The 25,836-nt window shown below is 49.6% G+C and overlaps 2 protein-coding genes and 1 long non-coding RNA gene across 3 annotated transcripts in view; 2 read left to right on the top strand and 1 right to left on the bottom strand.

Annotated features, from left to right (window-relative positions):
• Positions 1–575: 575 nt before the first annotated feature.
• LOC147646693 (uncharacterized) lies at positions 576–2,055 on the top strand. Its single transcript, XR_015281816.1, has 2 exons — positions 576–828; positions 1,357–2,055. It is a non-coding gene; the product is annotated as an uncharacterized LOC147646693 (long non-coding RNA).
• A 2,347-nt stretch (positions 2,056–4,402) lies between these two features.
• On the bottom strand, positions 4,403–22,087 carry LOC147646692 (uncharacterized). The gene is made up of 2 exons (XM_086873128.1): positions 21,738–22,087; positions 4,403–15,340 (listed from the first exon to the last, which is right to left on the bottom strand). The coding sequence occupies exon 2, from the start codon at positions 15,311–15,313 to the stop codon at positions 14,495–14,497; it is 819 nt and encodes a 272-aa protein (XP_086729254.1). The 5' UTR covers positions 15,314–15,340; positions 21,738–22,087; the 3' UTR covers positions 4,403–14,494.
• An 865-nt stretch (positions 22,088–22,952) lies between these two features.
• Positions 22,953–25,836, top strand: part of LOC111942164 (uncharacterized) — a 360,854-nt gene continuing 357,970 nt past the window's right edge. Inside the window, 2 exon segments of the mRNA XM_086873093.1 lie at positions 22,953–23,024; positions 23,550–24,165. Of these exon segments, the coding sequence (XP_086729219.1) occupies positions 22,976–23,024; positions 23,550–24,165 (665 nt within the window). The 5' untranslated portion in view covers positions 22,953–22,975.

Below are 25,836 nucleotides of genomic sequence, written 5' to 3'. Positions count from 1 at the left end.
GGGAGACACTGGCACAGATGGAGACGTGGGGGGACAGTGCCAGGATGGAAACATGGTTGGGACACAGCCATGGGTGACGGCATGGTGGGCCATGGCCAGTGATATGTGGGGACATGGCCATGGGCACTGCCATGGGGGGAACTTGCAGGGGCTGTGGGGGATGCTGGGTTTGAGGGAGTTGAGGGTTCCTGGCAGGGACTTGGGGCTTGCTGAGGGCTTTGGGGAGCCCAGGCTGAGCGGCTGCGGCTGCGCTGGGAGCCCCTGGCGGAGGTTCTGGGGCAGCTGCTCAAGGACCCCCTGGCCTGGAGCCCCAGCTGGGCATTGGGCTCCTGGAAGGGAATGAACGTCCTTGTGCCCAGGAGGGAAATCCCAGCACCCCCAGGGTGTGGGGGGCAGCTGAGAGGCCACAGCAGGGAGGGGAAAGCCAGACAGAGCTGTTCCACTGCAGAACTGCACCCCAAAAATCCCCAAACTCAGGAATTGCTCCCAAGAGGAAGCTGCCAGGATCTGCTTGAATTGAGTGAAAGGGGGGAGGGGAGAGGTGGGGTGGTGGATTGGTCGGCAGTGGGGCAGGGGTGGAGGAGCAGGGGAAAAGAGGGGCATGGGAGCCCCATATTGGGTTTGGATGAGTCTTGCTCCTCCTTCATCCCACCTCCTTCTCCTCTCTGGCCCTTTTTCTCTTCCTCCATCTCTTCTTCTGGTCCCCCCGAGCCCAGTGCCCACCCTTGGATCCCCTTTTTTCCAATTCTTTCACATCCCATAGGAGGAGCCAGGATGGAGCCGGGGCAGGCCGGGCTGGGGCAGCACTGGGCTCTTGGCATGGTCCAGGTACCACCCATGCACCCCCTCCCCAAATTTCCCTGGTGGCTTCAGGGGTCCCAGTGCTCTTTAGGGTTTGCTGGGTGGCCATGCTGGAGTTAGGTGTCTCCAAAGGAGTCCCCAGAACAGGGTGACAGATGGAGGAGGACACACGGGGGTCCTGATCCAACCTGGGGCAGCATCTGTCCCTGACAGGGTACCCCCATGGGGTCTCCCCAAGTCCCTCCCCACTGCCCCCCATAAACGGGACAGGGGCGAACTGGGAAGCTTTACTGGGAACACTGGGAGCAGCCGGGCAAGGGCAGAGTCACAGCAGGGCTGGGGACACACACGACCCCTCCAAAATCAGCCCAGGGATGGAGCGGGGGATGCTGGCTGGGCCTGAAGCCATGGGGAGGGGCTGTGGCTGCCAGCGGCTCAGGAGCTCTGTGGGCAGAGAAAAGGGGGTGACACTGGGCTGGGGGCCCTGGGGGAGCACACACGTTCCGGGAGAGGGAGAATATGACCCCCAGGACCCCCCCTCACCTTCTTGTGTAGGCAGAAGCTGAGCCCCAGTGCCAGGAAGACGAAGCCCAACATGGAGCCCTCGATCCATATCAGCATCTTCCTGCGGGCAGCAGCATCTCTGGGAAGTCTGCAGGGGTCGGGATCCCCCCTAAAACCTCTCACAGACACCCCAAGCCCTTCCAAGCACCCTTCCACTCTCATCCACCCCACCCAGGACCTCTGAAACCTCCTCCCAGTCCCTTCCCAGCCTCCCCAGGATCCACCAAAGCCCCTCCTGTCCCTATCAGGATCCCACAGCCCCCTCCCAGATGCCCCCCTGGACAATGCCCTGCCCCTGGACCTCCAAACCCTCTCCCAGTTCTTTCCCAGCCCCACCAGGACTCATCAGGATCCCTCTCAGTCTCTTCCCAGCACAATGAACCTCATCCCAACCCCTGCTTTCCAATCCCCAGTCTCCTTCCAGCCCCTCCAGGCTCACTCAAATCCCTCCCAGTTACACCCAGCACCCCCAAACTCCCTCCCAGTTTCCACCAGGACCCCCAGAACCCCATCCCACCCTCCCCAATAACCTTTGATGCCCTTCTCAGCCATTCTTGGCCCACAAACCCCTCTCCCAGTTTAAATCAGTCTATCTCAAACTCCCTCCCAGTTACTCCCAGTGTCGCTCTATTGGGAACGGTGAGAAGAACAACACAGACTCTCTTGTGAGTTGAACAGGAGAGCTCTTAAGGTTTATTACCTCAGATCTTTTTTATAGACCAATACATGAAAGTATAGAAAGGTAAAACTTATTGGTCAGTGAACTAACACATCACCATCATTGGTCAGTGGGGTACACCACCCCTCGACCTTCTCTTGCAAGCACCTGCAGGGCTGTTCTCTATCTCTGAGGATTGTTTTAATTCCTCCCCATGATTTCCCAGGCCACTTTCTCAGGCGGGACTGAGGAAGTTATGCAGCCTGCTATTCTACAGGCACTGTGCTCCCTACTTTTGCTCATAGTTAACATCCATACTCCCAGCACACCCCAGTCCCCCTCCCAGCCCCCCCAGTGCCTCCCCCGCTGCCCCCGGCGCTGTGGGGGCCGGGCCGTGCCCCAGTGCCGGCTCAGGGGGTGCTCCAGGCTGCCGTGCTCCACCTGGCAGCTGGAGCTGAGCCCGCATTGCCGGGGGAGTTTCCAGCAGCACCAGGAGCTGCTGGCTCCAGCTCAAGGCCACCAGCAAGATGGACACGCTGGAGGGCACTGGGAGAGAGTGGGGACACACTGGGATCAGCTGGGTGTGAAATGGTGCCAAGGCCGGTCAGCTCTTCCTCAGCTCCACGCCAGGAGTGGAACACACCTCAGGAGCAGGATGACCCGAGGTGTGGCTTAGAGCAATGCTCTACAGCACTTAACAGCTGTCAGACACAGTGTGGAGGCAAGAATGGGGGGAAGGTCTTTTATATTGGGGTTCAGGGAAAGGTTTAGTCTCCCAAGGGTCCAGGGACAAAAGACACAGAATACAAGCGTACAGCAATTTATATATGGGGAGGGCCCAGGGGTGGATACAAAACTTCAACCAGTGAGGGATATCCTGGGGAGGGGAATAGGACACATGGACCAATGGGGTGCTGTGGATTAGGGGATTTCCAAAGGGGACGTCCAAGCAGGGGGTTGGCATAAGGCAGGATTGACAGGGAACATTTGGGAACAAGGGGCAGGGTGGACAAGATTGATAGGGAAGGTGCTGGAAAAAGGGGTTGGGATACAATGATGGGCAGGGGAGGAGATAACTTTGGGTTAAACCAACAAAGCAGGGGGGTAACAGAGTAAACCACTTATAGAAACAACTTTAAATTAAACAAAATCACACCACAACATCTCCCCCTTTTCTGTTTAAAAGGAAGAGCTGTGTTTTTGGGGGATCCATTCTCATTTTGGATACACATCTCCCCAGCAGGGCTGGTCAGTTGGCACTTCTCCCTGATGGACCTCTGCAGTGGGAGAGCCCTGGGAGGGCTCGCTGAGCCTTGTACAGCGGGGCCTGCCGGGCCAGGCCGGTCCCTGGCTCGGCTGCGGGGGGTCCTAGGGTGTGAGGATGGGGGGTTTGGGAGGGTTCCAGTCCTGGATACAGGGGTGCATGGGGGTCCTGCTGCAGCGGAATGGGAGTTCAGGGGGGTCCTTTCCTCTGTTCTGGGGCTCAAGGGGTCCCGGTGCCTGAAAATGGAGGTTCAGGGGGGTCCCAGTGCCCAGAAATGGGGGTTCTGGGAGGTTTCCATTCCCGAGAATGGGGGTTTAAGGGGTTTCCAAGTTCCAGATAAGGGGGTGCAGGGGTTTTTGGGGCTTGGGAAGGGGGTACCAGGGGGTCCCAGTGCTCCAAACTGAATGTTCATGGGGGGTCTCTGTGCCCAGGAAGGGGGGTTTTCCTGGAAATTGAAGTGCAGGGGTTCCCCATTCCCAGTGTAATAAATGGAATTGATTTGTGCTAACTAAATTGTGACTCTTATTGAAGTTATTATTAGAAATGGTCAGGAATCAGTGTTACAAGGCAGATGTACCCCTTTGCAGATGTTACATGTCAAAATTAAGGTACAGGATGTAGTTTAGAAGATAAGTGATGTCTCATGACGAAAATGGCCTTGAGATGGACAAAATTAGGATGAATCTAGCCATTGGGCCTAAAGATTATGAGACTAATTAGTAGACCAACATAACACAACACGTAGTACACACGTGCAAACATGTAAGGTTATCCAAAGGACAATGAGGAAGAGGAGAAGCCTTTGCCAAAAGACCCCCAAAAGAATACTGAAGACGCCCTAACAACAAGTGAAGCATGTGCCATTGAAGAAAAGTGACGTAAAGTCAGCAAAATCAGAAATAGGAGGAAACTTACGGGAAACGTGAATGAATATTTATAAGCATACAGTATATAAGGTTAGCTTGAAGTGCTTTGTTTTGTAGGTGAGGTGAGGTGAGAAGCACCCCCTGTACGCCGGTTGGTTTTGCTTATGCCTTAACCATTTGTAACCACTGCCCAATTGTATGCACATTGCAGGAGACAGGTTCGGGAATCAAGAGACGACCCAATGTGAGTTAGTTGCTTGTTCCAAATTTATTACAATCTTAGCTACATTTTATAGTATTTTGAAAAGCTAACATGCGATCTGTATTTTACTATGTTGGATAATTGCTATTTTTCACACATTAATTTCTACATTTCTATTGGACCAGCTCATAACACCCAAGCTCTAGAAGATACTTTTTAGTAAAACTTATTAAGATACATTCAGCAGATTTCTAATCCTAAATTCTTATTCTTCATTGTCTTATTAACACTTAGTCTCCTTAATTTCTTTGATACAGTATTTTGCCAAGGATTTATGCTAGCTCAAAGTCAGGGTTGTGCAGGCCTTCCAAAGAGCTATGGCCTCGAGAAGCGAGCCATTCTTCAACAATTCCCCCGTTTTCTGTCTGCACAACCATGACTTTGGTTACCTTAACAAACAAACACTTGATTTTGTTGGATATTGCAAAGGATATTGCAATATCCAACAAAATTGCAAAGGATATTGCACAACTAACACATAACAATCCAATGATCATAACACAGATAATTAATAATCCTGTTTTACATAAACTCTTAACCCATCCTGTCAGTCCAAGCCAATCAGTCAGTCCATCAATCCCAAAGAATCCCACATCTTCTTTGATCTTCTGTGTATGTTGCATGAGTTCTTGAATTTCCTTGTGGATGGATTCTGAATGATCTTGTAAGTCCATACAAGACATACCATCAAAGTCTTCACATCCATGACCATGTGCTAACAACAAAAAATCAATGCCTGCTCAATTTTGCAGCACTGCATGCTGAACTTGTGACGATATCAATTGCTAATTCAGAAAGTACTCTGCTAGTACCGTTTGCTTGTTTTACAACCCAACAACTAAGTTTCTTTAAATTGCGATGAGCTCTAACAGCAGCAGCACCTGGCAAAATGGTAGAAGCAAAAAACACTTGCCATCTGTTCCATAAATCCAAATTATCATCACAGTCAGAACTCAAAATTTGACTAAGATCTCTATTCCACCTGACACGATGTGTGCTATTAGGATGATGGTGTGGAAGTGCCACGCTGAGTTGTCCAATTGTGCAAAGACCTCCAACAGGTTGTGATGGGATACCTTCCCATGCTCTGTTACCACAAATTAGAAAATAACCTGCTGGTAGTCTACAAGGTGATTGAGTCCCAAATACAGGGTTTGATACATTCCTCACCATTTTAGCACACCACTGCAAAAAATTGCCAGTTGGACTTGTCAATGTGATGATATTGGATTGTTCACATCTTTGATCAGTACCTTTTGCACACAATTTTTTGCTAGCATTTAGATAAATACAATAAGCAGCATCTAATGAATCTGCTAGATCAATTTCTTGTGGCTCAGGGCCTTCTGGAAGATGATCATTCCAAACATCATAATTCTCCGTACATTGTGAAAAATTCTTATATCCATTCCCTAGACACCTTGTCTTAAAAATGTCCTGAGTCTCTTTCATTGCCTTGTCTACCAAAGTCCACCTTGATTCATTGACTGGAACACCAATCAGACAAATAATGAAAGGAGACTGAGGTGTCGACAGACTAGCACAGAAGGTCGTAGTATTTAAACTACGAGCAAATGAAACCCATACATTTTCCCATGGATCTATGGTCTCTCTCTAGTTAACATGGCTGTTATTAAAGGTAAAATTATGAGAATGAAAATGCCAGTTGCCATTTTGAACTCTTTCCCACTGTCTACGTGAAATAGTACATTTTTTGCACTGTGCTGCAATTATATTAGTTTTCTGAGCAAGTTTTGTAAAAGTTGCTATTTTCTGAATTCTAAATACTAGATTGGCTCTTTCTAATGCACTCCCATTTTCCCATAATGCTAAGGCTTCTGCCTGTGTTAAAGAACAATTTAAGTATTTTGTCAGTGCAGCAAGTGGAGTTAAATGGTAAATTTTTCTATAACACCTAAGACAACCTCTATGAGGTTCTGATCTCTGATATCCCCACAAATCTCTTTTACAACCTTCACACACAATTCTTATTCACAATTTTTCTGTGGTTTTACAATACCAACACTTTATACCTTCTAATTTTTCTTTAACCCATTGTAGATAAACAGAAAAATAAACACTTCCAATATACGTACTTCTATAATCAACTTGTACACCCAATAGATAATTGACTTCTCTCACTAATGGTTGAAGGGCAAGTTGCCACCGTTTACTTTCTTGCCACCATCTACTTTCTCTAGTCTGACTGTGATATCCCACTGTTGATGTGGTTGATCGTGGCTCATGTCCATTTACTCGGCACCCATAACGGTCCTGTAAGGGGTATCAACACACACGTAGCCTCGGCCATTAAATAGGACTTTGGCTGGTCCTATCCAATGTCCTGTTTTAGGCTCTCTGTAATGAACAAATACTTCATTAGTTACAACACTTGATTTTACACATCCATTATGTATGACAGCTGGAGGATCTTGACAATCTGCAAAAACACACAAATGGTTAATTACAAAAAGAACTTCATCTAATTTTTCTTTTGGGTCAGAGATATCTTTGAATTTGTTAAGATATTCCTTTAAGGTTCTATTAGTTTGTTCCACTATTGCTTGTCCTGTAGGAGAGTTTGGAATCCCTTCAATATGCTCAACTCCCCATTGCTGCATGAATTTTCTAATATTGTCACTGGCATATACAGGGCCATTATCAGTTTTAATTTGTTCTGGGACCCCCATAATAGCAAAACATTGGGTTAAATGTTTCTTTACGTGCAAACTCTTTTCTCCTGTCTGGGCTGCAGCCCATACAAATTTTGAATAGGTATCTACAGTAACATGTACATATTTTAATCTGCCAAATTCAGAAACATGGGTAACATCCATCTGCCATATCTCTAGGGCTTTTAACCCTCTACGGTTAAAAAGCCTATCCCTAACCCAGGACCATGATGACTGCATTGTGGACATGCTTGCACAATTCCTTGTGCTTCTGAAATTGATAATGAGAACTGTCTTCGTAGGCCCTCTGCATTTTGATGAAACTCTTTGTGAGCCATACAAGCAGCCTCAAACTGATTGAGAGGAACTCTCTGCACCCAACTAATTGATCTGCAATATGACTGCCAAGACCAAGGCCTTCTTGAAATTTATGACTTCTAATAAGTATTACACAATATGGTGCTGATCTTAATCGTGTAGCTTGTTGTATTTGTTGAAACAACTGCATTAACCGTTTATTTTGTGTTTCCTTAATAAAAGCATCCTCAATCCTTTTCAAAATACCTGCAGCATAAAATGAATCTGTAACCACATGAAGGGGACAATTTATCCACCGACACATAGCCCAGCACACAGCTGCTAGTTCAAGAGTCTGTAATGAGTCTCCCTGCTCAGCGTGCAAAATATGGTAAGTCCAAGATCCCTGTTGCTGCCAGACAATAGCTGCTCGTCTGGTTGTTTTACCAGCATCTGTAAAAACTGTATGTCCCTCTTTAAATGAATGTTTAGGCAATTGAATCCAATTATGATCTTTCAATATTTGAATAATTTTACTTTTTGGAATTTCATTAGTTACTTGCCCATTGTATGCCAATAATGCAAGCTGAAGAGGATAAGAGTGACGCATTGTCCATTCAAGATCAGCAGCAGTCATTGGGATATGAATACTCACTGGTTCATTCCCTGAAACAGCAATTGTACGATCACAACCTTTTTTAATTGTCTCTCCCACTTGTTCCCTCCGGGTCTGTAAGCTACGCTTAGGTTGCATTGATACAAAGACCCACTCAATTATGTAAACCAGATAGTCTCCCCTGTTTTTCTTCTGCCATTGAGCAATGATGGCACACACTGAAGAAGGCTGTGAAATAACGAGCAACCAAAGAGGTAAATTTATTACACACGGCCATCTGGTAACAAGTAAAGAAGCAAGATATTAAATACATTGTTGCTGTTTTTCTGTGAGAACCATTGGAGCAGCAGGGTTAGTTCCTTTTAATAAAGGTCACAAGGGGGCAAGATCTTCATTAGTAATTCCAACAACAGTGCGGACCCATTGTAAATCACCTATTAAAGTTTGCACATCTGTAAGATTTTGTATTTTGTAATTCAGTGTTACTTTCAGTAGACGTATTATGCTGTCACTAATTTGCCACCCTAAGTATTTCCATGGGGCAGTTTTTTAGGTTTTCTCAGGAGCAATTTGTAATCCAGCATTAGACAATACTTATGTGAGTACCTTTAATTGTTCATCTGTAAAAGGGTGTTCCTGTGCAATGAAAATATCATCCATATCATGACAGATGATAGCTTGTGGCCATTGTTCATGTATTGGCTGCAAAGTTGTGGACACAAACAACTGACACATGGTGGGACTACTGTGCATTCCTTGAGGCAGTACAATCCATTCATATCTCTCACTAGGTTTCTCTTTATTAATTGCAGGTAATGTGAATGCAAACCATTTTGTATCATCAGGATGTAGTGGAATAGTGAAAAAACAGTCTTTTAAATCAACAATTAACAGTGGCCACTTTTGTGGTAACATTGCAGGTGAAGGTAATCCTGGTTGTAAAGCTCCCATGGGCTGCATTTGTTCATTAACTTTTCGTAAGTCATGCAAAAGTCTCCATTTTCCTGATTTCTTGGGTATAACAAAAATAGGTGTACTCCGTGGACTTACTGATGGTTTAATATGTTTTGCATTAAGCTGTTCTTTAACCAATTCATGTGATTTTTGCAGCCGTTCCTCACTTAGCGGCCCCTGCTCCACCCACACAGGATCATTACTTTTCCAGGTCAGTTGTCATGGGGCTGGCTGCACTGCAGGGACCGCTGTGAGAAAACCCCATCTGGGGTAGTTAGTACCACTCCCCATTGAGTTAAACATTCTCGACCAATGAGGGCAAATGTTCCTTCTGGCAAAGGTATTACTGTTGCAACTGCAGGGGCCTTTTTCCCTTCAAGCACAAATGTTAGAGGATTAGGTGTGACTGAAGCAGCTGCAGACACTCCTCCAACTCCATCCACAGCAGTTGTGGTTGTTTGCAATGGCCAACAGCGTGGCCAAATTTTACTAGAAATGATGGTAATATCTGCACCTGTATCTAACAGTGCTTGTATATTTATCTGTTCTTTTCCATTTATGATGGTTGGTTTTTGAACAGGACGATCATGCATTCATAGTGTTAGTTCTGTAACTGGTCCTGTTGAACCAAAGCTAGCATCTCCTCTCATGGGTCACATAGGTTTGGATCCTTTCATCATTGCAGATACAAGATTTTGAAAGGGAATTATTTGTGCAATTTTACTGCCTTGAGGTATAAACAAAGGCGGATGCAGTGTATATGCAACAATTTGAATAACTCCCGTGTAGTCTGCATCAATGAGTCCTGGTATCACTAAGATACCTTTTAAGCCTGCCGATGAACGTCCTAGCAATAATGCTCCTACATTGTGTTTAGAGGAATGAATTGGACCTTTGAAAGTTGTAGGTATCTTTTGTGGCTGATTGTCTGCAAGGGTAACTCCTACTGCTGTTTCCAAGTCGATTCCCAGGCTTCCTGCGGTTGCAGGGCATAACTCCGGGTCTCGGGGGCAGTTACTGTTATCCGTGTGCGACTGCCTTTCGCGCTCTTTCGCCCGTTTCCCGAACACCGACATGCCATGGTAGCATGAGTATTAGATTGGCAATAATTACACCATACATTGCCTACGCTACATTGCTTTCCTAAATGCCCAGTTTTTCCACACCGAAAGCAAACATTTGTCAGTCAGGAGCATCCTCCTTTTACAAGAGGTTTTAAAGCCGCAGCAAAAGCTTGGTTTTGGGTGGTTATTACATTTAACATTGTTTCATTTTGTTTTTTCACAGCACTAGTGTTGAAAGACCCCCGAGCTGTTCACCAGTCTTCACAGAAGTAATTGTGAATGCCGTTTATTTCTATTATTAACACACCTTTTATAGGGTTCTACAGGGTCTGCGGGCAGAGCAAGCTACTATTGGCTAACACACACAGGTTTACATTCTTATCCTTGTACACAAGGATATTGTTTTGCTTTACTCTCTCTTCTGCAGGCAAGTTTCAAGGATTTCAGCCCTTAATATCACGACTTATTTCAAAGGCTGGTTTGTGCATACAGGCCTTTACTAATATATAAAATATAGCAACACACTAGCTACAGCCTCTGACATAAAAGCAGCTTGCTGTTGATACACTGCATTGGACATGCATTCTAACATTGTTCCCCAGTCAGCTGTGCGTGGGAGAGTAGCTAGTATCATTTTAGCTTTTGGATTTGCATTCTCAAATGCAAAAGTCCTTGTTAATTGTTCTCGTACTTCAGCAGTTAGGTCTGTTGCCTGATCAAGTGAAACAACAAGTCTGTTAATAAAAGAGTCAAAAGACTCATTCATTCCCTGTTTGACAGTGGTGTAGCTTGGTGCTCTTTTATCAGCTGGAATCCTCCACAGGGCTTGCTTTGCTTCCTCAGCAGATGCATTATGCAAATCTGCTGGAAATTGTAATTGCTGTGCCGCTGAGGCATAGATACCTTTGCCCATTAACATATCGATAGTGGCACCATGAAGAGGATCAATTGGCTGTCATGGTGTATTTATAATTCTCTTACAGCCAGATTCCCATTCTCGCTCCCACAATACATACTGTGAGGGAGTGAGTAATAGTTTTGCTATGGCCATACAATCGTCAGGTGACAAAACATTAGACGCAAAGATATAATTAATCGTTTGCTTAGAGGGCTCTGAATGTAGTCCATATTGAGTAACTGTATTTCATAATTGCTGCATTAATTTCCATTCAAAAAGTGTATATTGTGCTCCAGGCTGGCCATTAGCAAGAGTTCCTTGCTGTACTGGATAGGCATGTGGAGAACAGGCAGCTGCAGCTTCCCATTGTCCTTCTAAAATAGCATCCCTGATTACTGCAGACCAGCGACTGTGAGATTCGACTGGTCGTATTTCCATTCCCCCTGAGGTGGTGATTATCATGTCACCTACTGGCTGCCTTCCATGAGTATTTAGATTGCTTGTTTTCTTAATTACTTTTTCTAAAAGTTTATCTGATGGCCTCTCATGTTTTGGAACTGTAATATCAGAGGGTGTTCCATCAGCTTCGTCAGCTGAGCTTTCATCCTCAGAGTTTTTAGCACTAGTTGTACGGTATTGGGAAATTGTACAGTCTTTGCCTCCTGTTTCTGTGTTGCGTTGTTTGTTCACAGGAGATAAGGGGGGTGCATTTGGAGTTACTGAGGTCAGTCCTGTCTCTTGATTGGCAATTTCTTTTGCACTTGTTATGACAGGCACTTTAATACCTTTTGCAGGGCTAGGGTCAGTGAATAAATGAGAACTTGATTTTGCTGACACTTCTATATCTTCCCCTCCTAACATTTTTTGTGCAGCTAGTGCCATACGTTTTTCAGCTTGGTATTGATTTAGGGCATGAATAATTTCTCTCCAAGTGGTAGCAAGGTCTCTAGCAGATTTACTGCCATCAATAGTGGCATCCCATAAGGCATCTCCAATTTTTTGCCACTCTGTTCAGTTAAAGATTTCTGTGGGATCTTGCATAAATCCCTTCTCTTGTGCCCATTTACACAGCTCTTGGAGCTTTTTTGTGCTCACACTGGCCTCTCGCTTAGTGAGAAATTCTGCCAGCAGCGATAATGCCGCCTCTCTATTCATTTCCCGAGGCAGCGGTCTTACCGGCACTTTGGAGGATGGCCCTCAGATCCTCTTAACCTCTCCAGGCTCTTTGTGCCGAATCGCCTTCTCTCCTTAATCCAGAATACACTGGATTCTTTTACTGCATTTCTGCAATACTGAGCCTCTTGACAAGGTCCTCAGGCAACGTGCAGGCTTTATTTGTAATCCCTGGGTCCCTGTTTTGGGCGACAAAATGTAGGAGACAGGTTCAGGAATCAAGAGACGACCCAATGTGAGTTAGCAGCTTGTTCCAAATTTATTACAATCTTAGCTACATTTTTATAGTATTTTGAAAAGCTAACATGCCATCTGTATTCTACTATGATTGAATAATTGCTGGTTTTCACACATTAATTTCTACATTTCTATTGGTCCAGCTCATAACACCCAAGCTCTAGAAGATACCTTTTAGTAAAGCTTATTAAGATACATTTAGCAGATTTCTCACCCTAAATTCTTATTCTTCATTGTCTTATTAACACTTAGTCTTCTTCATTTCTTTGATACAATATTTTGCCAAGGACTTATGCTAGCTCAAAGTCAGGGTTGTGCAGGACTTCCAAGGAGCTGTGGCATCGAGAAGCGAGCCATTCTTCAACAGCACATATATATAGAAAAATATGTACCTGAATATATTTACTAAATTGTAGCTTTCTTACTAAATTGTATTCTTTTACTAAATTGTATTCTTTTATTATTTTGTTTCAAATTTATTAAAGTATTTTATCAATTAATTAGATTGATTGTTTGGAAATTTGAAAGTCATTTATAACACTACTTATTTCAAACATTATGTAGACTATGTAGGAATGAAAAAAACCACCAAACTGCAGCAGGATATCCACTGTGCTTTAGGTTCTTCTTAATGAGATTCTTCAGGGTGAGAATATTTGGCTCATTCTGAGAACTGACAACGTTTTTTACCATTCAAAATTAGATCTGCCTCTGTGAGTACCACATTTCAAAAACCCAAGCCTGGGAACCTCTTTCTCTTTTTCTTCTGGCCCTGAGCAGGTATCGGGGGTCCGGCCCCTGTTGGGCCCTGGCGGGGCCGGGCCGGGCTCTGCTGCAGCGCTGGCCCCTCCCGGGAAGCCTCTGGGTCCCGTTCCCGGGGGCCGCCGAGCCCTTTCCAGCTGCGCTGCTGGGCCGGGCCAGCCCCCGGCTCGGCTGAAATTCTCCTGCCGCTGAGTTTCAGCAGAAGCTGCCGGGCAGGAGGAGCTGAAGCTGCCTCTGAGTGCTGGCCTGGCTGCTGAGATCCCAGTGCAGCCACGGGAAAATCATCCAGCAGGAACAGCTCAGGCAGCTGCCCCAGCAGAGAGCGAGTAACCAGCCACAGGCCTGGGCAAGATATTAACCCTTTCAATACACAGATGAGACCTCTCTAATTTGAGGAGGGGGTCATTTTGGTGAGGAGGGGTCATCAAGAGATGAAGGAAAACCGCTCTTCCTCACTCTCACCTTTCTACCTTTACAATGGTTGACATTACAAATGACATTTCGTACAACTCCAATTTCCTCCCTTGTGACTTTGAAATGGGTTTCCAGATGTAAGGTCTGTGATCTTCCTGAACCCATTTATCAGTTTCTCTTTTCTCATTATAAGCACAGCTGAACAAACATACAATGACAAGTAATTTTTTACCTAAGTCCGAGATTCATTATCTCAGATCCCACTTCTCACTTAATCATTAACTAGTTCCAGCAAGGCCTATCTCTAGCTAAGAACTCTAATTTTTCTAAAATTCTTAATTTTTTTAAATTAGTGACTCCAAAGGAGATTTCAGAGGGTCCTGGGTGGGCTGGGAGAGACTGGGAGGGTCTTTGGAGTGGCTTGGGGTGTCTGTGAGAGGTTTTGGGGGTCCTGACCTCTGCAGACCCCCCAGGGATGCTGTCAGACACCGCTCACAGCTGATGAGGATCGGGGGCTTTTTGTTGGGCTTCGTCTTCCTGGCACTGGGGCTCAGCTTCTGCCTGAGCAAAAAGGTGAGGGGGGGTCCCAGGGGTCATGTCCTCCCTCCCCAAGAACGTGTGTGCTCCCTCCAGGGACCCCCACTCTGGTATCACCCCCTTTTCTCTGCCCACAGAGCTCCTGAGGCAGCAGGAAAAGGTTCACTAGGACTGAAAGTTAACAAATCCACTCTCCCAAAGGAATTCCCATTGTTGATCTGTGTCCCAATGCTGTTCCTGTCCTGGTGTTCATCCCGGTGCCCACAGGGAGCCAGGAAGATGTGGAGCCTCCCAGCCAGGTGTCTTCCCAACACGCATCACCAGGACCACGGATCACCAGGGCTCTGCCCAACGGGGGTCACTGGGGATCATCCAACGCCCATCCTCCCATGGGGGATGGAGCTGGAGCAGCGCACGAAGCTCTTCCCGCACTCGGGGCACTCGCAGGGCTTCCCTTACTGGTGCCTCCGTTGGTGTTTGGTCAAGTCAGAGCTCCCGGAGAAGCTCTTCCCACACTGGGGACACTCGTAGGGCCTCTCCCCACTGTGGATGCGCCGGTGGACGGTGAGGTCGGAGTTGTACTTGAAGCCCTTCCCGCAGTCGGGGCAGCGGAAGGGCCTCTCGTCTGTGTGAATCCGCTCATGTTGGAGGACATCGGAGCTGGTCCGAAAACTCTTCCCACACTGGGGACACTCGTAGGGCCTCTCCCCAGTGTGGATGCGCTGGTGTACCCTCAGACTGGCGCTGTGACCAAAATTCTTCCCACATTCCAAGCAGGTGTAGGGCCGTTCGCCTGTGTGGATCACCTGATGTCTCATCAGGCCAAAGATATCTCTGAAACTCTTCCCACATTTTCCACAATCAAAGGGCCGTTCCCCAGTGTGGATCACCTGGTGATTCCTCAGGTAGGAGCTCTGGCTGAAGCTCTTCCCACATTCCAAGCACTCGTAGGGCTTTTCCCCAGTGTGGATTACCTGGTGTCGGATCAGGCTAGACCTGTAGCTGAAGCCCTTCCCACATTCCAAGCACTTGTGGGGCTTCTCCCCCAGCTCTGAGCTCCGGCTGGATCTCTGGCCGTGTTCCTGGCACTGGGGGGATCTTTCCTCCTCGCAGCTCCCTGGACTGGGTTTGCAGACCCTCCTTGTGGGGGATCTCTGTGGCTTTTTCTCCTCCTCTTTCATCTGGACACAGTTTGGGAAGGAAAATTCCTGGTTAGGAGGAAAAAAAGAGAGGAGAACGCCTTGGACTGGGGATTCCTCCTTGCCCAAGTTCATCTCAGAAAGTCATTGGGCATCTGCTGTCTGTAACAAACCAAAACACCAAGATTCAGTCCAAACATCCTCCAAACATCAAAAAAAAGATCAAAAACTACCAAACAGCAAATCCACGAAAAACCCCCTCCAGAACAGAAAGATTCAGCCCCTGCAAAAAAACAAACCACCAACATTTATCCCAATAAAGCTCAGAAACACCAAGATTCAGCCCAGTGAAAATTGTGGAACCCCTCCCCAGTCACCTGCTGACTGTGGGCAGGGCAACACTCCTGGGACTGCACATACAGGGAGGGAGGAACCTTGTGCTGCTTCCTCTTCCTGCTCCTCCTCCTCCTCCTGTGGCCCTACTCTTCCTCACACTCCTCTTCCTCCTACTATTTCTTCTCCTCCAGCACAATCCCACCTTCTCCTCCCACGTGCATATTTTGACCGTTTTGTTCTTCAAACCTGCTTCTCCTTCCCTTCTCCTCCTGCCCCCAGGCCCAGCACCCACTGCCGCCTCCCTCTTCCCCCCCAGTCCCACAGCATCCCACCGCAGGGGCACGGATGCAGCTGGGCCAGCTCGGCCTGGGGCAGCGCTGGGCTCTCGGCCGCTTCCGCCCGCACTCGCTCCCCACTGCAGCCGCTCCCGCCACCACAGCGCGGGGGGGCCCGGCCTTGGCGCTCCCCCCTCCCACCTCCCCAAATTCCCCTCCAGGGGGGCGCCAAGGCCCGGGGGGGAGGGGCGCAGCTGGGATCCAGGTAGAACCATTGAGGGGAGAAAAGGGAATGCTAGAAGGGCATCCTGGACAAAGGGATGATGACCCCAAAATCTCTCTCAAGGGTCCCTTGGGAGCATGGTGAGGTCGTTCGCACATTCTCCCAGAGGGAATTAAGGACATGGACACCCAGGGGGGCAAGAAGGGAAGTCCAGAAGGGATTTAGACAACAGGGGATGGATGGTGTTGGTGTGCTGGGAAGGGATTGGCTGAAGGGGAGTGTGCAGGAATGTGCTTAAGGCAAGAAGCAGCAGGAGGAATCCATGGGGTAAGAAAAATGATGATGGAAAAGAAGAGGAAGAAAAAAACACTGAGGATTGGGATGTGTTTCAGAAGGGTCTCATCCTCCAAATTTGCCAGCTGACTCAGATCCTTTGTATCCCAGTTTCCAGGACAGGAAAACAAGGAGGTGAGGATTTCAGGGGGTTTCTCTGAGCTGGGAGCGGCAGGAGCGGGCGCAGAGCTGCGGCACCGGGAGCACGGGCTGGGGGCCTGTGGGGAGCTGTGGGGCCGGGCCGGGGCTGTGGGGCAGCCGGGGCTCAGCGCCGGGCGCTGCCTGAGCCCAGCACCCCCCGGGCAGGGCCGGCAGTGGCCCCCGGCCCCCAGGAGGCTGCGGGACGCCCCGGCCGCTGCCCGGCCCCGTGGAGCTGCCGGCCCTGCCCGCCGGGGGGGCCGCCTTTGGACACTGCGGCAGGACAGGGACCGGCTCTGGGATACGGGCTGGGGAGGGGAGCCTCAGCACAGCCAGCACGAGGAAGGAACAGCTCACAAATGGCGATTAGACATGCAAGGATCCACATGATCTTTTAAGCATTTCCTGCTGGGTCCCTGGAGAAAGGAAGGATTTTGCAGAAAGCTCAGCAGCTGCCACACGATGAGCACCCACAGGCACTGAGGGGGGCTGCAGCAGCGACAGAAGAAGCCCCTGCAGCACTTGCTCACAAAGGCTCAGCAGCTGAATGCAGCAAGGGATGAGCAAAAGGCCAAGCTGAAGGCAAAGGCCATGGCACAGTTCCTACAGCCCCTGAGGGATCAAGCCCAGGGCCCAAGGGGGCCCCAGCACCCAGGGGACACCCTCGGCCACAAGCACCTGGCACAGGCATTGCCCTCCTGGCCAGGGCACAGCCCACCCAAACAGCCCCTGGCAAGGAATCAGCCTTCCAGCTGCAGGGCACAAGGACACTGCAAGCACAGACAGCAGCACCCTCAGCACCAGCAAGTCCAGCCCTTGATGGACACGCATTCTTAGCGGTGGCACAGCTCCCATTCCACCAGGGACCCACCACACTGCAGCCCTTGGGAACATTCAGGGTGGCTCTGGATCCAGAGGAGACCTTTCCTGATGGACACAGGGGCCTCTCCATCCACTCGGAATCTTACACCTAAAGGTGTTAGAGAATATTTTAATTATTAAGGCACTAAGTGGGAAAGATGAGCTGGAGTGTTTTATTCAGCCACTATTAGCAGATGTGGGGGATGGGTTTAAAATGCAGGAATTTTTATTTGCTCACAATTGTGATTGTAATTTACTGGGAAGGGATTTGATGGCTAAATTTGGAATGCAAATTAATGTTGCAAAAGGGGATACAGAGGCTGGTTCTGTTGTACCTCTGTGTCAAATGTCTGGCAGAGCCAAGGCTGAAGTGAACCCACAAGTGTGGGCAGCCCCAGGGAAATGGGCAAAATTAGATATGGAGCCTCTCCAAATTTCCCTGAAGCAACCAGGACAAGAGGTGTCCAAAAGCAATCCCCTGTTCCAAGGGAGGGAAGGAAGGGCTCACAGCCTGTCTGCGAGTCCTGCTCAAGGCATGGCTTGGGGAGCCAGGGATGGCTCCCTAGAATGCTCCGATCCTGCCAAACAAGAAATCCAATGGAATCCACAGAATGCTGCAGGACCCAAGAAGAAGAAATGAGATGATGAAACCGAGGCACCCCACACTCTCAGATCCTTACACCAGCCTGAACCAGGTGCCCTCCTCACACTGCTGCCATTCACAACTTGATGCAAAAGATGCTTTCTGGGGATCTGCCCACTTCCAGAGGATGCAAACACAATTCTGCCTTGGGCTGGCAACAAGAGCTAGAAGGGAAAATGCTCAAGACATGGACGGTCCTTCTGCAGGGATGCACGGAAGCACCGGCCTGATTGGGGCAAGCCTTGCAGGAAATATCAAAGGAATTGACCTCACCCCCAGGGACTGGCTTAATGCAGGATGTGGATGACTTGATCCAGTCAGAAAAACAAGGAGAAGAGGTAGAGGAAGCCTCTGTGAAATGGCTTCATTTTCAGGCTAAAAAGCAGCTTTGAGTATCTGAAAAAAAGGAAAGGGCAAATGGTAGAGAAAATGGTTAAATATTTGGGACCTATGTTGATGGAAGTTTTGTCTTGTATTGACCCTGACAGGGTTCAGGGAATCTCAGAAATAATGTGACCCAGGACTAAAATGGAGCTGGAACAATTCCTACAATTAACAGGGAATTGCAGGAGCTGGATTGAGGATTCTCTTTTCTAGGCAGAACATTGTGTGACTTCTTTAGCCCCAGATAGTCTCAATGTTATGGGGTGGACATAAGAAAGAGAACAAAACTTAACAAAACGAAAAAAATAAAAAGATTGATGCCCCAGCCATGGCTCTTCCAGACTCAGAAATCTGAACTGCAAGGGAATATTAAACAGGCCACCCCTGAGCCTGCACTGAAGGCAAGGCAGCAGCAGCCAGGGCTCCCCAGCGGGGGAAGCCCCTGGGCCTGCCCACAGATCCTCTGCTCAAATCCTTGGCCTGGCCACCCTCCTTTGCCATCTCCAGCCACTGCGGGACAATCCTTGCTCTCACTCTTGCAGCTTCAGGCCTTTCTGTGCCTGCCCTCGCCACAGCTGCTGGGGAAGGCACCGGGACAATTCCACTCTGCCTCTCAATTCCACTCACACTCTGCCCTGCCTGGGATTAGAATATGGGAAAATAGACCAACTTGAAAATGGCTTCAAATCTTATTTCTCTAAATGGACTTGGTTTGCCTTTGCCTTGGGGAAAGGAATTTTAATCTTTCTTTTAAAGGAATTTTAATATTTCTTTTCCACCACTTATCAGAGATGAAATTTACATCTCAACAGACTGGGAATAGCCCAAAAGATTCCATCAGCTAACATCAAACAACATCTGACCCAGAGACTGCCCAAGGCACAGCTGGAGACACCTGGTCTGGAAAAGGCTGAGCAGGAAATCCAGGAGTGCCCACCTAATTCCCATCACAGGCACAGAAATCCGGGTGCAACAGGAAACCAAATTCTAACAGCTCCACACCTTCAAACCAATGAACATTAAACCAAGGGATTTCTATGGGGTCAGAGTGTATGAATTTAGGAAAATCTAGTCAAACTCGTGTGTCATGGAATGATTTTCTCAGCACATCCAGCCTAAGTGTGCATGAAATTATTCCTGTTGCACATTCTGGCCAGAATCAAGTAACACCTTATTTCTCTAAAGACACTGTTGAAGAGTTTTTGCTTTTACAGTTTCAGAAAAAAGATTACACCGTTAGAATAATTTTTTGTAATTATTTTACTTCTATATTGTTGGTTCTGTTTGGGACAATGTTGTGAGAATCAGTTTTTAGTCCTAGGAGAAGGAAAAGAAAACACTTGATTGCTTTCTCATTTTTGTTTTATATTTGAACGTGACTCTTAGTGATGACAAAATGATGGTATGAGTTTTTCAATGTTCACCTTTAAGCTGTACTTTGAAAACTAGAAGAGCTTAAAAGTTGGCACTTTAACACATAAACAGTTAATAAAATATTGTTTAAAAAAAAAAATAACAGATTCTGTGGGGGCCACGTGTGAGTCACAGGATGTCTGCCCTGGAAGAGCAGCTTTGTTCCAGGCAGTCAGGAGAGGAGCTTTAGAAATGCAAATTAACACTGAAGGGACAAAGCCTGCACAATGGCCCAGGGGCTTCCTGCCTGCAGGAGGAATTGGACTGATTCCCTTTGCCCCTCAGCCCAAGCTCTGCCTGCTTGAACAGATGGAATTTGCACAGCTAAAGGCACAGCCCATTGTGAGGATATCTGACTCTGCAGCAGAAATTGGTTCAGCTTCAAAGGAAAACAGAAAATGGAGAATGTTGTGAAAACTTCACTAAAACAAGTGGGGGAGAATCATCCCTGTCCCCACTCCAACATGTGCTGTCTCTGTCTATGTTATATAGGGTGTATCAGACCACTGGGGTTTATTTGCTACCACAAGTTCAGGGAAATCAGTTGAGAATCCAAGTATGTGATGATTTAATGAGAGAAAAGCTGACAATTGATGCAGCCCTGGCTGGAGGGAGCACCCAGAAATGGGGAAAAGATGAACGACCACCAGAACAAATCCTGCAACACCACGGACCAGCCCCTGGGAACCCTGATGAATTCATAGCAGGTACCAGAGAAACCATTTCTCATTTCAATGGGATAATTGGATTACAGGATGCCATTGAAATAACACCCAACCACACAGCTCCAGCTCCTGACCTTCCCCCCAACCAATCCACGCAGATGAGGAACACAACATTTCACCATGGGATGGGATCAGATTATCTCTTAGCAGAAGGAGGCAGAATTTCTGGAAAAGTAAATGACTCAAACTGCTGTTGACAAATAGATGAGAACAGATACCAAAGGAAACAAGAAGGCAGCTCATGAACAAGTCCAAATGAGGAAAGGATGGGAATGGGAAACGTTTTTGTGCTTCCCTGGCAGACCATGGGTTAAACAAATGCCAGACAGAGCTCTCCCCCTTCAAATCTACACACCAAAAATCCTGTAACTCAGGGATTCCTCCCAGAAAAAAATCAGCTAGGATCTCCCCAAATTGAGTGAAAGGGGGGATGGGACCCCCAGACGGAGCAGGAGGGGCCTGGAACCCCCAAATCCAAGCACGGGGGAGGGGGTTGGAGATTGGAGGGATGATTGGGAAGGGGCAAGAGTGGGAAAAAGAGAGGGCTGGGACCCCCAAAGCGTGGGGGAGGGTGCTGGGAAACCCACATTGCATTCGGGGGGAAGGGATGGGGATCGGGGAAAGGATGAGAAAGGGGAGAGAGGAGAGGGAAAGGTGGGCTTGGGATGAAAGAAACGTGGTTCCCCGTCCCGCAGCACTCGATCCCTGGAGCGATTCCCTGCGGCTTGTGGGGAGGAAGATCTGCACTGGGGGGTCCCCAAGCCCCCTGCCCATCCCAGCGTGTCCATCTCGCTGGTGCCCTCCAGCTCCCAGCCCGGCCCCGGCCGCCTGCTCTGCTCCCTGATGGATTTCTCCCCTGCCCACATCCAGCTGAGCTGCTCCCAGGGCCAGCAGCAGCTCTCGGGCCACGTGATGGCCACTGCCGTGCTCCCCAGCGGGGACTGGAGCCAGCAGCTCCTGGTGCTGCTGGAAACCGCCCCCGGCAATGCGGGCTCAGCTCCAGCTGCCAGGTGGAGCACGGCAGCCTGGAGCACCCCCTGAGCCGGCACTGGGGCACGGCCCGGCCCCCACAGCGCCGGGGGCAGGGGCTGGCAGGACACGGAGGGGATTTGGGGCTCCTGGGCTTAACTGGCAGCCCCTCCTTGAGAACCCCTCTCCCCCTGGCCCAGCTCCCCTCATCCCCCTCTCCCAGCCCTTTCCCACCGGCTCCCGGCCCCGCTCCGCTCACCCCAGAGCTCCTCGCCAGCAGCCGAGAGATGGAGGAGGAGGAGGGCAAGGAGGGGAAAGCGGAGGAGCGGGAGGAAGAGGAGGGGTAGAGGAGGAGCAGGAACTGCAAGAGGAGCAGCAGAGGAGGCCCCATGAAACAAAGAAATTAAGAATTAAGAAGAAATGTTTAAAAGGGGTGTCTGACAAAAACCAGACCTGACACCCTAATCCACAAGAACAGGAAAAAGAGTCAGACTGCAAGATAAGATAAGGAGCTGGAATACACAAACAAGATGCAAAGACAAAGGCACCACAGGATAAAGGAGATTCCTGGACCCTAAGCCGGAGGAAACGGATTTGAAGTCCCCCTCCCCAAAAAAAAAGCGGCCAAAGGACTGAAAGGGGCACAGGGCTAATTTTAATATGAAGTGAAGACAGGCGGGGTTAGGAAATTAATATGTATTAGCCGTATCGTGTAAACCTGCTCTGTAAAGGATAAAAAGGGAAAACCCAATCAAAAAGGTGTGCATGCTTTTTGGAGGAGATATCCCCCATGCACCTCAGCGCTGAATAAATTCATACCTGCTCTTATAACTACTCTGTGAGTTATAGAGTTCCTTTTATTCCGCAAATCACCCAGGTGCGTCCATCGCTCTCTGGATCTGCAGCCCCTTCGCGCCGGGAGCATCGGGCCCCGCAGCCCGCAGCTCACCGGGGACGGGAACCTCGCCCCGAAGCTCTTGGGCCGTCCTGGCAGGATTTGTTTACAGGGGAAGGGATATTTGGAGCTCACTCGAAGTATCTTTGGGGACCCCTGTTTCTTTTTCTGGGGCCGGGCCGGGCAGAGCGATGTCTGGATCTTGCAGGACTCCAAAGCTGAGCTGAGATGCCCGGTACCGGCAGGGGGAGGGGAGCAGCGAAAAGTGGGGAGCCCCGGGAGTGCCGGAGCCTGAAATGGGGGCCTGGAGATGGGGGACCCCGAGAGCCGGGAGTGAGGGGAGCCTGGAGAAGGGGCAGCCCAGAGAAGGGATGAGCCTGCAGAGGGGGAACCCCTGGGACACCAAAGTGGGGACCCCAGGAAAGGGAAACCACAGGGAGGGATTTTTCCCTCTCAGTCCTGATGCTTTGGAGATTTTTATGGACACAAGACACCTGAAGACTTCTAGAGATGGACTCGGGCAGGAGGAACCCTGAATCCTAGGTGGTCACCCCTTGTTTTTTCTCCCCAAACCAGACTTCTCATGCCCAAGCATTAGAGGAATGGAGGAGGAGGAGGCAGAGAGGAAGATGCTCTGGGACCCCCGGGCAGGTGAGGAGGAAGTCACTGCCCCTTTCCCCCTCTCTTCTGCTCCATCTCCCAGCCCAGGATGGCCCCCGGCTGAAGGACAGCCCTGCTGCAGATGCCGTCCTGCCAGGGACAGACTGGGCAGAGCTCCTTCCCTGTGGCTTGGAGACAAATCCTTCCTCCCTCCCTCCCTCCCTCCCTCCCTCCCTCCCTCCCTCCCTCCCTCCCTCCCTCCCTCCCTCCCTCCCTCCCTCCCTCCCTCCCTCCCTCCCTCCCTCCCTCCCTCCCTCCCTCCCTCCCTCCCTCCCTCCCTCCCTCCCTCCCTCCCTCCCTCCCTCCCTCCCCCCCTTCCCTCCCTCCCTCCCTCCCCTTGTTCTTTCCTCTTCTTGTTTCTCTTCCTTCTTGATCCCTTTCTTTTTCCCTTTTTTCTTACTGTCCCTTCCTCTCCTTCATCCTTCTCTACCCTCCTTCTTCTCCTTGTTCTTCCCTTCTTCCTTCCTCACTCCTTCCTTTCCTTGTCCCTTCCTCCCCTTGTCCTTCCTCCCCCAGGCACTGAGCTGCAGAGGGAGACCAGGGAGGACAAATCCCCGCAGCAGAACCTCGTGGACGAGGCCGTTTTGAGCAGCTCCAAGGGGCAGGAATCCAATGGGGAGGAAATGCCAAAGGGATCCCCCACAGGGAGGGGCTCCAAACCCATCCCAGGCTGCTCTGAGGAGAAAAGACCCCCCCTTGGCTTCATCCAGAGATCCAACCTGGTGGTCCATGAGCAGCTTCATGCCGGGGAGAAGCCCTACAGGTGCTTGGAATGTGGGAAGAGCTTCAGCCACACCTCCCACCTCTTCATCCACCACCAAGTACACACGGGGCAATGGCCCTACAAGTGCTTGGAATGTGGGAAGAGCTTCAACTGCACCTCCCATCTCATCCCCCACATGCGCCAGCACACAGGGGAACGGCCCTACGAGTGTGGGGAATGTGGGAAGAGCTTCAGCCTGAGCTCTGTCCTGGTCCAGCACCAGAAGATCCACTCTGGGGAACGGCCCTACAAGTGCTTCAGGTGTGGCAAGAGCTTCTGCCAGAAATCCAGCCTGATCAGCCACCAGAAGAGCCACAGTGAGGAACGGCCCTACGAGTGTCCCGAGTGTGGGAAAGGATTTCGGACCAGGTCAAATCTCCTCAGGCATCAGAAAACACACACGGAGGAGAGGCCCTTCTGCTGCTGACTGCAGGAAGGGCTTCAAAGACAACCCCCACCTCACTGTCCACCGGCGCATCCACACTGGGGAGAGGCCCTACGAGTGTCCCCAGTGTGGGAAGAGCTTCTCCACCAGCTCTAACTTGACCCAACACCAACCAGCAGTAAGGGTGGACTCACTGATTGCACAATTTTGATTTCTTATTGCCCAAGGGTGTCTTCCACAGCCAAATGGTGATGAAGTGGGGCAAAGATCAAGGTTTTGGAGACAGTGGGGTGGAAACCCCTCCAAAAATGCTTCTTTCCTTCCACTCAGTCACAGGGATGCTCAGCCAGCACAAAGAAATCCTTTTGTTTTGGCCTTGATTTTTTTTCATTTCTCTTCTTTCCTTTAAAATATCTAATTTGGGGGTAAAAATAAAGACATTGAATTAAGACATGGGTGAGGACATTGAGACACATAGACATGGTGGAACATGGAGAGTGACGTGGGGACACATGGACAGGGACATGGCCATTCATGGGGACATGGGGGGACACGGGCACAGATGGACACATGGGGGACAATGCCAGGGGTGGAAACATGGTGGGGACACAGCCATGGGTGAGGACATGTGGGGCCATGGCCTTGGCTGCTGCCATGGGGGGAACTTGCAGGGGCTGTGGGGGATGCTGGGTTTGAGGGAGTTGAGGGTTCCTGGCAGGGACTTGGGGCTTGCTGAGGGCTTTGGGGAGCCCAGGCCGAGCGGCTGCGGCTGCGCTGGGAGCCCCTGGCGGAGGTTCTGGGGCAGCTGCTCAAGGACCCCCTGGCCTGGAGCCCCAGCCGGGCATTGGGCTCCTGGAAGGGAATGAACGTCCTTGTGCCCAGGAGGGAAATCCCAGCACCCCCAGGGTGTGGGGGGCAGCTGAGAGGCCACAGCAGACAGCGCTGTCTTCCTCTGTGGAGCCCAAAGAACCTGCCAGCTCAGAGATTTTGGCTCTTCCCTGGAGAGCTTCTCCCTAGGTGAGACACTTTCTCTCATGGAGAGAAAAAGTGTCACTCCCAGAGGCCTTTGAGTTGAACATGTTAATTTGTTACACCCCATTGGTTTTCCTCCCTATCAATCCACCCTGATACACGTATCCCAGTTTCCCCCGCCCCTCTCCTCTATAAATACCCCGAGTTTTCCCCTGTTCAGAGAGCTGCTGTCACTGGCTCCCTTCACTGAGGGCCCTGCTATAATAAAGGCTATTTCTCAGTGGAATGCCATACAGCTCCCTAGCCTCTCTCCCTGTCGCCTGCACGCTGCCACTGAGCTGAGACCACTCACTGGGCAGAGGACGTGCCTGTGCCCCTGGACAGTCCTTTTCAGGACGGCTTCTTCAGGGTAGTCGTGGCACCCCTGTCATCGACACCACCGCGGCGTTCCTCCAGAACTGCACCTCATAATTCCCAAACTCTGGGATTCTGCCCAGGAAAAGGCTGCCAGGAGCTGCCAGAATTGAGTGAAGTGGGGGATGGGAGGCTCAGAGCAGGAGGGACCTGGAACTCCCAAAACCAAGCAGAGGGGTGGGGTGGTGGATTGGGCGGCAGTGGGGCAGGGGTGGAAGTGCAGAGGACAAGGGGCACATGGGAGCTCCATATTGGGTTTGGATGAGTGG

The sequence above is a fragment of the Cyanistes caeruleus genome, unplaced genomic scaffold, assembly GCF_971803275.1.
Source record: "Cyanistes caeruleus unplaced genomic scaffold, bCyaCae1.hap1.1 HAP1_SCAFFOLD_87, whole genome shotgun sequence".
Classification (NCBI taxonomy): Eukaryota; Metazoa; Chordata; class Aves; order Passeriformes; family Paridae; genus Cyanistes; species Cyanistes caeruleus.
Note: the sequence above shows the minus strand (reverse complement) of the source record. Positions and strands in the feature narration are given on the sequence as shown.

Excerpts from the sequence above, each read along its gene's own strand:
- LOC147646692 (XM_086873128.1), bottom strand. The coding sequence starts at position 15,313 with ATGAACTTGGGCAAGGAGGAATCCCCAGTCCAAGGCGTTCTCCTCTCT.